Source organism: Muscardinus avellanarius (genome assembly GCF_963383645.1).
Source record: "Muscardinus avellanarius genome assembly, chromosome: 10".
Lineage (NCBI taxonomy): Eukaryota > Metazoa > Chordata > Mammalia > Rodentia > Gliridae > Muscardinus > Muscardinus avellanarius.
This window is the reverse complement of record NC_137796.1, coordinates 89,030,317-89,042,806: the sequence shown is the minus strand read 5'-3', so window position 1 is coordinate 89,042,806 and position 12,490 is coordinate 89,030,317. Positions and strand designations below refer to the sequence as shown.

Here is a 12,490-nt window from a genome sequence, read left to right as displayed (position 1 = left end):
TTCTCCCTAGAGTGGGAGGTGAAGTCTCTGCATAGGGCTCTTCTTTCCAATCAGGAAGTAGGAAAGGCAGTGCCACTGGATTGGGAATGGATGGGAGACCGTACAACCCGGGCAGGAAGGCCCAAGCAATACAGAATGGAGGCCTGGCTTCCAGGCACACAAGCCCTGTCTCTAGATAAGACGGAGCTCCTTCTCCACCCCAGAAGCAAGGCAGAAGAGAGTCCATTGCGAAAGAGGAAGGGTGGCAGCCTCTGACAGAAGTCCTACCCCTCTATGCTGGGTATTTGGCCTTGAGCAGAGCCAAATCCCTCACAGCCCGGTCAGTCCAGTGGCCATATTCCCGGGTCACTACGTAGCCTCGGCATTTCCTCTCAAAGGCGGAGGCCCCAAAGGGGACGAGCCCGAGCGTGTCCTCTTCTGGGGGAACTGGCAGCCCCAGGGCAGTCATGATGGCAGCCATGTTGCCCAGCAGCCCTTGGGCTCTGAGTCTCGCAGCTCCAAGCTGGGCCAGGAGGATGGGACTGCCAGGGTTCAGGTCGCTCTGGTCATCCCCCACGAGCTGGAGGTGCTGGGTCAAGGCCTGGAAGGCGCCCTGGGCCCGGCTCAGTCGCTCCCCATCGTCCAGGGCATGCCACGTCTTGAAGGGGACCGCAGCGGGAGGCAGGCTGCTGAGCTGCAGCTCCGGGGCTGCGAAGCCAGGGTCACTGAACGGGCTGCCCTGGTACTGGAGCTGCAGGAGGGACAGACGGACAGAAGTAAGGGGACCTGAGGGCTGACTGGGGTTGATGTCACACCTGCCATCCGAGACTGGTGTCTTCCCTTTGCCACCCTTCAGGAAGTTCATGCAATGTCCTAGCATAGCGCAGGACCTCTGTTAGCTCCAGTTTGTCATCCTCCATGTACTAGAGGTGAGACATGGAATGGCGGGCTCCCATAGCTCCCGTGTCGCCGTGTGATGAGAGGAAATAGCATCTATACAGCACTTAGCACAGCACTGACAGACAATAAGGGCCTGAAAAGCTGTCATGAGCTGGTAATATATAAACATCAATGAACACTGATGTGTGTGTGTGTATGTATGTTAGTTTTTTGGGTTTTTTTTTTTTTTTTTTTTTTTGCAGTACTGAAGATGGAAACCTGGGGCATTCTACCTCTGAGCTATACCCCCAGCCCTATTTTTTTTTTTTTTGAAGATTTAAAGAAGTTTATTGAAAGATAGAAATACAGAGGATAGGTACAGCTCCATACCAAACTGGCATGGAGGGGTGACTCTTATGAATACACCCCAGCCCTATTTTTTTATTCTTTATTTTGAAACAGAGTGTCACTGAGTTGCAAAGGGCCTCACTAAGTAACTGAGGCTGGCTTTGAACTGCAATCCTCCTGTTTCAGCCTCCCAAATGCTAGGATTGCAAGTGTGTGCCACCACACCCCACTTTTAATTTTTATTTTATTTTATTTTTTGGTACTGGGGTTCCTGGAAACCCTTCTATCTCCAGGCTACACTCCCAGACCTAATTTTTTTTTTTTTTTTTTTTGCCGGTCTGGGGATAGAACCCTGGGGCATTTGACCTCTGAGCTACACCCCCTGCCCCATTTTTTATTCTTTATTTTGAAACCGGGTCTCACTGAGTTGCAGAGGGCCTCACTAAGTAGCTGAGGCTGCCTGCAAACTGCGATCCTCTGGTCTCAGCCTCCCAAATGCTGGGATTACAAGCATGTGCCACCATGGCCGGCTCCAGACATCATATATATATATATATATATATATATATATATATATATATATTTTTTTTTTTTTTTTTTTTTTTAGTGGTACTGGGGGTGGAACCCAGAGGCTTTCTACCTCCGGGCTATACTCCCAGACCTATTTTATATTTTCTTTGGAAACAGGGTCTCACTAAGTTGCTGAGAGCCTCACTAAGTAGCTGAGGCTGGCTTCAAACCTGTGCAATCCTCCTGTCTCAGCCTCCCAAGTGAGGGGATTACAAGCATGCGCCATCATGCCCGGCTTTAATTTTTATTTTGAAACAAGGTCTCACTAGGTTGATGAGAGTCTCACTACTTGCTGAGGCTGTCCTTAAGCCTGTGATCCTTCTATTTCAGCCTCCCAAGTACTGGGATTACAGGCATGTGCCACCGTGCTCAAATTATTTATTTATTTATTTATTTATTTATTTATTTATTTATTTATTTATTTATTTTGGTGGTGGCAGTAGGGATTGAATCCAGGGACATTCTACCTCTGAGCTACACCTCCAGCCTTATTTTATTTTATTTTGAAACAGAGTCTCACAAGGTTGCTGAAAGCCTTATTAAGTTGCTGAGGCTGGCCTCCAGCCTGGGATTCTCCTGCCTCAGTTTCCCAAGCACTAGGATTACAGGTATGTACCACCATGTCTGACTTATATTTTTAATTTACATACATACATACATACATACATACATACATATTGGGGGTACAGAGGCTTGAACCCAAGGGCAGTCTACTTCTGAGCTACACTTCTATTTTTGATTTCTTATTTTGAAACAGGGTCTCACTAAGTACTGGCATTATAAGCATGCACCATCATGGCCAACATATTTAGTAGCCAACAGATTTAGTTGAGAGCCTTCTCTCTCAAATTTCCACTTCCACAAAACAAAACCCAGAGAATCTAAGTTCCTGAAAATCTCATTAAATTGATGAGGCTGGCCTCAAACCTGTGATCTTCCTGTCTCAGTCTCCCAAGCACTAGGAATAGAGGTCTGTGCCACATTAAAAGAATCTTTTTTTTTTTTTTTTGCCGGTCTGGGGATGGAACCCAGGGGCATTCAACCTTCGAGCTACACCCCCTGCCCTATTTTTTATTCTTTATTTTGAAACAGGGTCTCACTAAGTTGCGGAGGGCCTCACTAAGTAGCTGAGGATGTCCACGAACCGCGATCCTCCAGTCTCAGCCACTGGAGGGAATGCTGGGATTGCAAGCATGCGCCACCACACCCGGCTCCATTGAAAGAATCTTAATTCATGCTGATAGCTCTGGTAATTAGTTGATAATTTAGTCCCACTTCCCCATTTTATAGGTGAAGAAACAGAAGCTCAGAGTGCCCAGACTATCCAGGGAACAGTGGCAGAAATGGGACTAGGACTTAGGTGATGGAACTTCCCAAGGGCCTGGAGGTTACAAACCCTGGTGCTCTAGGGCCTTGGGGATCATGTAACTTGGGAAGAAGGCAGGACCAAGCTGAGCGGCGGGAGTTTGGGCCAACAGGATCCCTCTGTTTTAGACAGGTATTCAGATTCTAAATGGGAAGGAGCACCACATGGGTCAAGTGAAAGACAACTGCAGGTCAGGCCTGGCAGGCAGGCTGCCAGTTCTGTGCAGTGGGTGGGGCTGTAGGGTGCAGGGTTGTAGCATCAAGTCCCAGATCTGGTTCGGACCCTGGCATTGCCAGATATTAGCTCTGTGCCCTTGAGCAAATTATTCACCCCCTGCAAGACTCAGTTTCCTCATCTGTATAATGGGTTCTAATTTACCTCCCAGAATGGTTTGAGGAGTCCATGAGATACTGGGAGCTAAGTACCAGGCCTGGCTTGGGGCTCAAGTGAGCACACAAGATGGTTGCAGAAATCGCCGTGACTACGTAAAGCTTTTCCTCTTTTTTATTTTATTTTTTATTTTTTGGTACTGGGATTGAATCCATAGGCATTCTACCTCCAATCTACACCCCCAGCCCTAGTTCTTTTTTTGTTTGTTTGTTTTTTCAGGAACTGGAGATTGAATCCAGAGGCATTCTACCTCTGAGCTATACCTCCAGCCCTATTTTTTATTTTTTATTTTGAAATAGGAGCTCACTGAGTTGCAGAGGGCCTCACTAAGTAGCCAAGACTGGCCATGAACCTGCAATCCTAGCTCAGCCTCCTAAGTACTGGAATTACAAACCTGCACCACCATGTCTGGCTCCCAGCTTTTTTTTTTTTTTTTTTTTGGTGTGTGTGTGTGTATGTGTGGTGTGTGAGTGTGGTACTGGTGATGGAACCCAGGGGCATTCCACCTCCAAGAAACACCCTCAGCCCTATTTTTTATTTTTTATTTTGAAATAGGAGCTCACTGAGTTGCAGAGGGCCTCACTAAGTAGCCAAGACTGGCCATGAACCTGCAATCCTAGCTCAGCCTCCTAAGTACTGGAATTACAAACCTGCACCACCATGTCTGGCTCCCAGCTTTTTTTTTTTTTTTTTGGGTGTGTGTGTGTGTATGTGTGGTGTGTGTGTGTGGTACTGGTGATGGAACCCAGGGGCATTCCACCTCCAAGAAACACCCTCAGCCCTATTTTTTATTCTTTATTTTGAAACAGTCTCACTGAGTTGCAAAGGGCCTTACTAAGTAGCTGAGGTTATCTGCAGACAATCCTGGGATTACAAGCGTGAGCCACCACACCTGGCTTCCCAGCCCTATTTTTATTTTATTTTATTTTATTTTATTATTTATTATTATTATTATTTTTTTTTTTGCAGTACTGAGGATTGAGCCCAGGGGCATTCTACTTGAGAAGCTGAGAAAAGAGGATCAAGGACAGCCTTAGCAAGTAGTGAGACTCTCATCAACCTAGCAAGACCCTGTTTCAAAATAAAATAGGGCTGTGTAGCTTGGAGGTAACCTGTCTCTGGGTACAAACCCTAGTACCACCAAAAAAAAAAAAAAGAAAAAAGAAAAGAAAGAAGGTCTTGCAGGGTTGATGATAGTGTCACTACTTGCTGAGGCTATGTTTTGAACCTGTGGTCCTCCTATCTCAGCCTCTCAAGTACTGGGATTCCAGGCATTCACCACCATACCTTGTTTATCACCCATTTTGCAGATGAGGAAGCTGGGACCAAGCAAGGAGGGGTGACTTGCCACAGGTCACCCAGCCATCAGTGGTTGTCCCCCTAGATTACAGAGGCGTTGTCCCCTGGGGCCCACGCAAGGGTCTGCTCCTCCGCTTTCCCTGCCCAGGGCAGTGTCCACCACTCACATATGTCTGCAGCAGCGTTGATGTGTTCTTCTGCATGTAGAGGGCGAGGCTGTAGGCCTGGCTGATGGGCTCGGCTGGGGAGATGGGGGCCGCCAGGTTGAGGGGTGGCAGCAGCAGGCTGAGCAGGCAGAGAGGGGCTGGCAGAGGAAATGAGAAGTCAGCACCCTGACCCTGCACAACCAGGTCCCTGACAGGTGCAGCCCTCCTTGCCTACCAGCTGTATATCCAAGCCAGGCTGTGCATAGTCGCCATACAGGTAGATTATTTCCAGCTCAGAATTCCACTTGACTGTCCCTCCTCTCCAGACCCACACATTCAGCTTCCTACGTGACATATTCCCTAGGATATTTGCTCAGTATTCAACTCTGGACTTCCTCCCATGCTTTTTTTTCTTTTTTTTTGTACTAGAGGTTGAACCCAAGGGAATTCTACCTCCGAGCTACACCCTCAAACCCATCTTATTTATTTATTTATTATTTTACTTATTTATTACTTTATTTATTTATTTTGCGGTACTGGGGATGGAACCCAGGGCATTCTACCTCTGAGCAACATCCCCAACCCTATTTTTTACAGTTTATTTTGAAACAGGGTCTCACTGAGCTATAAAAGGCCTCACTAAGGAGCTGAGGCTGTCCATGAACTGCAATCCTCCTGTCTCAGCCTCCCAAATGCTGTGATTACAAGTGTGTGCCACCATGCCCGGCTTCGCTTCTTTTCCTTCCTTCCTTCCTTCCTTCCTTCCTTCCTTCCTTCCTCCCTCCCTCCCTTTCTTTCTTTCATTCATTCTTTCTTTAATTATTATTATTTTTTTTGCAGTACTGGGGATAGAACCCAGGGGCATTGTACCTCTGAGATACACCCCAGCCCTATTTATTTTTATTCTGTTTTCTTGTGTGTGTGGTAATGGGGATGGAACTCAGGGGCATACTACCTCCAAGCTATGCCCCTGATCCTATTTTTTTTAGTTAGTTTATTTATTTATTTATTTATGTACTGAGGGAGGAACCCAGGGGCTTTTCTATCTCCAGGCTATACTCCCAGACATTTTTTATACTTTATTTGGAAACAAGGTCTCACTAAATTGCTGAGAGCCTCACTTAGGCTGGCTTCGAGCCTGTGTGATCCTGATCCTCCAATCTCAGCTTCCCAAGTGCTGGGATTACAAGCTTGTGCTGAAGGGCCTCACTAAGTAGCTGAGGCTGTCCTTGAACCACGACCCTCATCCTCGGGTCTCCACCTCCCAAATGCCACCACACCCAGCTTTATTCTCTATTTGAAACAGGGTTTCACTGAGTTGCAAAGTGCCTCACTAAGTAGCTGAGGCTGTCAGTGAACCTTGATCCTCCAATCCCCCCCCTCCCAAAATGCTGGGATTGTAAGTGTACGCCAACACACATGGCTATTCTTTATTTTGAAACAGAATCTCACTGTGTTGCAAAGGGCCTAAGTAGCTGAAGCTGTCCACCAACTGAGATCCTCCTGTCTCAGCCTCCCAAATGCTAGGATTCTCTCTCTCTCTCTCTCTCTCTCTCTCTCTCTCTCTCTCTCTCTCTCTCTCTCTCTCCCTCTCCTCTCTCCTCCCTCCCTCCCTCCCTTCTTCTCTTCTCTCTCTCTCTCTCTCTCTCTCTCTCTCTCTCTCTCTCTCTCTCTCTCTCTCGTAAAATATGGAATACTGGTGGCTGGGCGTGGTGGTGCACACTTATAATCACAGTACTACAGTACTTGGGAGGCTGAACCTGAAGGATCACAGGTTTGCTGCCAGCTTCAGCTACTTAGACAATTTAGTATTCTTTAGTAAAAAATTTAAAAAATGTCAGTCGGGCGTGGTGGCGCACACTTGTAATCCCCGCTCTTGGGAGGCGGAGACAGGATCGCCCAGCCTCGCTGGCTTAAGAGACCCTGTTTCCACATAAAAAAGTAAAAAATAGGTCTGGGAGTGTAACCCGTGGGAGTGTATCCCGGAGGTAGAAGGGCTTCCAGGAACCCCAGGACCACAAAAAAAAAAAAAAAAAAAAAAATTAAAGCCCTAGTACTGCAATAAATAAATAAATAAATAAATATAAATAAATGGAATACTTTATAAAAATATTTTTGGTACTGGAGATTGAACCCAGGGGCATTCTACCTCTGAGCTACACCCCAACCCTATTTTATTTTTTTTTAACTTTGAAACAGGGTCTCACTAAGTCTCTAAGACTAGACAAAAACCTGTGACCATTTGGTCTCAGGCTCCCAGGTTCTGGGGTTACCAGTGAGCACCACATGCCCAGCTCATTCTAGTCTTGTGGGGGGTCCTGGGGATTGAACCGAGGGACAATCTACCTCTGAGCTGCACCCCCAGCCCATTTTCTATTTTTATTATTTTACAACAAGGTCTTGCAAGTTGCTGAAAGTCTCACAAAGTTGCTGAGTGTCTTGCTACCTTGCTGAAGCTGTCTTTGAACCTAAGATCTTCCAGTCTCAATCTCCCATGCACTGAAATTATAGGTGTGTGATACAATGCCTGGTTTATCATTCTAATTTTAATCTAAAAAGAAGTGCAAACCAGATGTGGTGGCGCATGCCTATAATCCCAGTTACTTGGGAGGCCAAGAAAAGACAATCACAAGTTCAAGGACAGCCTCAGCAAGTACAGAAACTCTTATAGCCGAGTGAGACCCTGTTTCAAAAATAAAAATAAAATGGGGTAAAATGGGGCTTGAGGTATAACTCAGAGGCAGAATGCCCCTGGGCTCAGTCATCAGTACTACAATAAATAGCACAAGCCGGGGATGGCAGTGCATGCCTGTAATACTAGTACCTGGAAGGCATCATAGGAGGATCACAGGTTTGCAGCCAGCCTCAGCAAATTAGCAAGATTCTGTTTCCAAATAAAACAGGGCTGGGGGTATAGCCCGGAGCTAGAGAGGCATCTGTCCACCTCCAGTACTCCCCTCAAAAAAAAAGAAAAAGAAAAAGAAAGAAAGGAAGAAAGAAAAGAAACAGCAACTCGCTAAGTTGTTGAGAGTCTTGCTAAATTGCTGGCTGAGGCTGGCCTCAAATCTACAGTCTTCCTGTCTCAGACTCCCAAGTACTGAAATGACATCTGGCTCTTTGGGTTTGCTCTTTCTCTCCCTCCCTTCCTTCCTCCCTCCCTCCCTTCCTCCCTCCTTTTTGTGGTACTGGAGATTGAACCCAGGAGCTTCTACCACCACACTACACTCCCAGTCTGTTTTATTTATTTATTTATTTATTTATTTTTTTTTATTTTTTTATTTATTTTTTTTTTTTTGGTGGTACTGGGGGTAGAACATAGAGGCTTTCTACCTCCGGGCTATACTCTCCAACCTATTTTCTATTTTATTTGGAAACAGGGTCTCACTAAGTTGCTGAGAGCCTCACTAAGTAGCTGAGGCTGGCTTTGAACTTGTGCGATCCTCCTGTCTCAGCCTCTCAAGCCCGGGGATTACAAGCATGAGCCACCACGCCCAGCTTCCCAGCCTGTTTTATGCTTTATTTTTATTTTTTATTTTTATTTTTTTGCGGGTCTAGGGATGGAACCCAGGGGCATTTGACCTCCGGGCTACACCCCCTGCCCTATTTTTTATTCTTTATTTTGAAACCAGGTCTCACTGAGTTGCAGAGGACCTCACTAAGTAGCTGAGGCTGTCTGAGAACCGCGATCCTCAGGTCTCAGCTTCCCAAATGCTGGGATTATAAGCATGCGCCACCACGCCCGGCTTTATGCTTTTGTTTTGAAACAGGATCTCTCTAGGTTGCTGAGAAACTCATTAAGTTGCTGAGGCTGACCACTCTGATAGGGGGCTAATATTCAGAATATACAAAGAGCTCAAAATACTCTACACTAGCAAAACAAGCAACCCAATCAAGAAATGGGCAACTGAGCTGAACAGACACTTCACAAAAGAAGAGATTCAAATGGCCAATAGATACATGAAAAGATGTTCAACATCACTAGCCATCAGGGAGATGCAAATCAAAACTACGCTGAGATTCCATCTAACCACAATCAGAGTGGCAAGCATAAAGAAGTCAAACAACAAATGCTGTCAAGGATGTGGGAAAAGAGGAACTCTTTTACACTGTTGGTGGGAGTGCAAACTAGTTCAGCCACTATGGAGATCAGTGTAGAGATTCCTTAGAAAACTGGGAATAGATCCACCATATGATCCAGCTCTACCACTCCTGGGTATCTTTCCAAAGGGGTTGAAATCCTAGAACTACAGCAACATATGCATACCTATGTTCATAGCAACACAGTTCATAATAGCCAAAATATGGAACCAACCTAGGTCTCCATCAACAGATGAATGGATTGCAAAATTATGGGAAATACACACAATGGAATTCTATTCAGCTATAAAGAATAAAATAATAGCATATGCAAGAAGATGGAAGGAACTGGAGAACATTACGTTAAGTGAGATTAGTCAAGCACAGAGAGAAGGGACATATGTTTTCTCTAATATGCCCAAGCTCGGGAGTAGTGGTGATACCAGAGGGACTCCAGATGATGGAGGGGAAACCTCAGCAAAGCTTGAATGGAAGGATAGGGGAGGAAGAAGGCTGAGGTTGTTCACTGGAGGAGCTACATTAGAATATGTGTAATAGTATAAATATAGCATGGTTAACCTGGACACTCTTTATTGGGAGGGAGAAGGGGAATGGGGGGAGAGAGGGCACGAAGCACAATCTAAATGTACACCATTTTCAATATGTTCCACATATAAATAAAGTAAAATATGGGGGAAAAAAAGTTGCTGAGGCTGTCCTCTGCAATCTCCTGTCTCAGCCTCCCAAGTGCTGGGATGAAGAGCATTTCAGTTGTAATAACATGCTGCTGAATCGTCCTCTCAAAGGCCTGGTCCTATTTATGCTCCTACCAAGAGCATGAGGCTCAGTGAGGAGGGGAGTTACCTGTCACCATCTCTAGCTAGGAGGTTCAGGAGATGAGAGGCACTTTAGTAGTAGGAGGAGTTGTTATTGTTCTTTTTCTTTTCTTTTCTTTTCTTTCTTTCTTTCTGTCTTTCTTTCCTTCTTTCTTTCTTTTGAGTACTGGGGATTGAATCCAGAGGCATTCTACCTCTGAGCTACACCCCAGCACTATTTTATTCTTTATTTTGAAACAGGGTCTCACTAAGTTGCAGTAGCTGAGGCTGGCTGCGAACTTCCTGTCTTAGCCCACACCTGGCTTCTTTTTATTTTTTATGGCACTAGGAATTGAATCAAGGGGCATTCTACTTTTGAGCTACATCCCCAACCCTAATTTTTATTTTTTAAAATTTTTATTTTTTTTTTTTTTTGCAGTACTGGGGATTGAACCCAGGAACATTTGACCTCCAAGCTACACCCACAGTCCTATTTTTTATTCTTTATTTTCTTATTTTCTTTCTTTTTTTCTTTTTTTGGTGGTACTGGGGGTAGAACCCAGAGGCTTTCTACCTCCGGGCTATGCTCCCAGACCTTTTTTTATATTTTATTTGGAAACAGGGTCTCACTAAGTTGCTGAGAGCCTCACTAAGTAGTGGAGGCTGGCTTCAAACCCGTGCGATCCTCCTGTTTCAGCCTCCCAAGCGCAGGGATTACAAGCGTGCGCCACCACTCCCAGTTCCCTGGCCCTATTTTTAATTTTTATTTATTTTGTGATACTGGGGATGGAACCCAGGGTCTCACTAATTGCAGAGGGCCTCACTAAGTAGCTGAGGCTGTCCCAGAACCGGGATCCTCAAGCCTTAGCTTCCCAAATAATGGATTTACAAGTGTGTGCCACCACGCCTGGCTAATTTTTATTTTAAAACAGGGTCTCACTAGGTTGATGAGAGTCTTACTATTTGCTGTGGCTGACCTCAAACTTGAGATTATCCTGTAGCAGCCTCCCAAAGTACTAGAATTAGAGGTGTGAGCCACCACACCCAGCTTAGTTCCTCTTTCTACGCTCTGAGTCCCCAGAAGTAGAGAGCCAATTAAGAGAAGACAGAAGTGAAGGCCTTTCCATTGTTCATCCATTAATTCATTCATCCCCTCAACAAACTTAGATGAGCTCACCTTCTCCCACCCTGCCATTACAGTTTTCTTATCTATTGCAAGTATTATGTTTTTACCCAACAAAATAGAGGACAACGTGTGATAGCATGTCTATAATTCCAGCATTTAGGAGGCTGAAGCAGGAGGATCTCAGGTTTGAGAACAGCCTCAGCAACTTAGCAAAAGCCTAGTTTCTGGTTTCAAAATAAAAAATAAAATAGAGCTGAGGTGTAGCTCAGAGGTAGAATGTCCCAGGATTCAATCCCCAGGACCAAAAACAAAATATAAACAAATGACAACAACAATATCACCATCAGACCATGGAACCTAGGGGCATTTGACCTCTGAGCTACACCCCTGCCCTACTTTTTATTCTTTATTTTGAAACAGGATTTCACTAAGTTGCAAAGGGCTCACTAAGTAGCTGAGGTTGTCTGCGAACCTTGATCCTCCAGTCTCAGCCTCCCGAATGCTGGGATTACAAGCGTGGGCCACCACGCCCGGCTAGCCCATGAGTTTTTGTCTCTCTGTTCACAGCTGTTTTTCAAATGCTTAGGATAGCATGGTCAGTCTTCCCAATCCATCTGTGGATTCTGAGCCTGCAGGATCTGCAGACACACAGTCAAACAACTGCTTATGGAAAATTGCATCTGTCCTGAACATGCGCAACCTCTTTTCCTCTTGTCACTATTCCCTAAACAATGTAACAACTACTGACATAGCATTTACATTGCATCAGGTGTTATAAGTAATCTAGTGATGATTTAACGTATTTGGGAATAGCTGGGCGTGGTGGCGCATGCTTGTAATCCCAGCATTTGGGAGGCTGAGACAGGAGGATCGCAGTTCACAGACAGCCTCAGCTATTTAGTGAGGCCCTTTGCAACTCAGTGAGACTCTGTCTCAAAATAAAGAATAAAAAATATGGCTGGAGTATAGCTTGGAGGTAGAATGTCCCTGGGTTCCATTCCTAGTACTGCAAAAAAAAAAAAAAAAAAAAAAAGAATAAATAAAATAAAGAATATGAGAAGCCAAGTGTGGTGGTGCAGGCCTGTAATCCCGGTACTTGAGTGGCTGAGACAACAAGATTGCAAGTTCAAGGACAGCCTTAGCAATGTAGCAAGACCTATCAAGACCTTAGCAACCTACCAAGACCCTGTTTCAAGACAAGAAAAAAAGGGCTTGTGGGTATAGCTCATAGGTAGAATGCCCCTGGCTTCAATCCCTAGTACAAAAAGAAGAAGAAGAAGAAGAAGAAGAAGAAGAAGAAGGAGGAGGAGGAGGAGGAGGAGGAGGAGGAGGAGGAGGAGGAGAAGAAAAGAAGGAGGAGGAGGTGTGTAGGCTATATGCAAATATCACACCAGTTTAAATGAGACTTGAGCAAGGTCAGATGTTGGTAACCTCCAGGGGCAGATACCAGTGGCACCAATCCTCCAAGGAGATCAATATACCTAGTATATAAGGG

The 12,490-nt window shown here is 45.2% G+C and overlaps 1 protein-coding gene across 1 annotated transcript; it reads right to left on the bottom strand.

Moving 5' to 3' along the window:
- Nucleotides 1-271: 271 nt before the first annotated feature.
- On the bottom strand, nt 272-5,127 carry LOC308268010 (cardiotrophin-2; the record flags this gene model as incomplete). The annotated part of the gene is made up of 2 exons (XM_080703006.1): nt 4,999-5,127; nt 272-730 (listed from the first exon to the last, which is right to left on the bottom strand). The coding sequence occupies exons 1-2, from the start codon at nt 5,032-5,034 to the stop codon at nt 272-274; spliced, it is 495 nt and encodes a 164-aa protein (XP_080559132.1). The 5' UTR covers nt 5,035-5,127.
- Between the last annotated feature and the right edge of the window lie 7,363 nt (nt 5,128-12,490).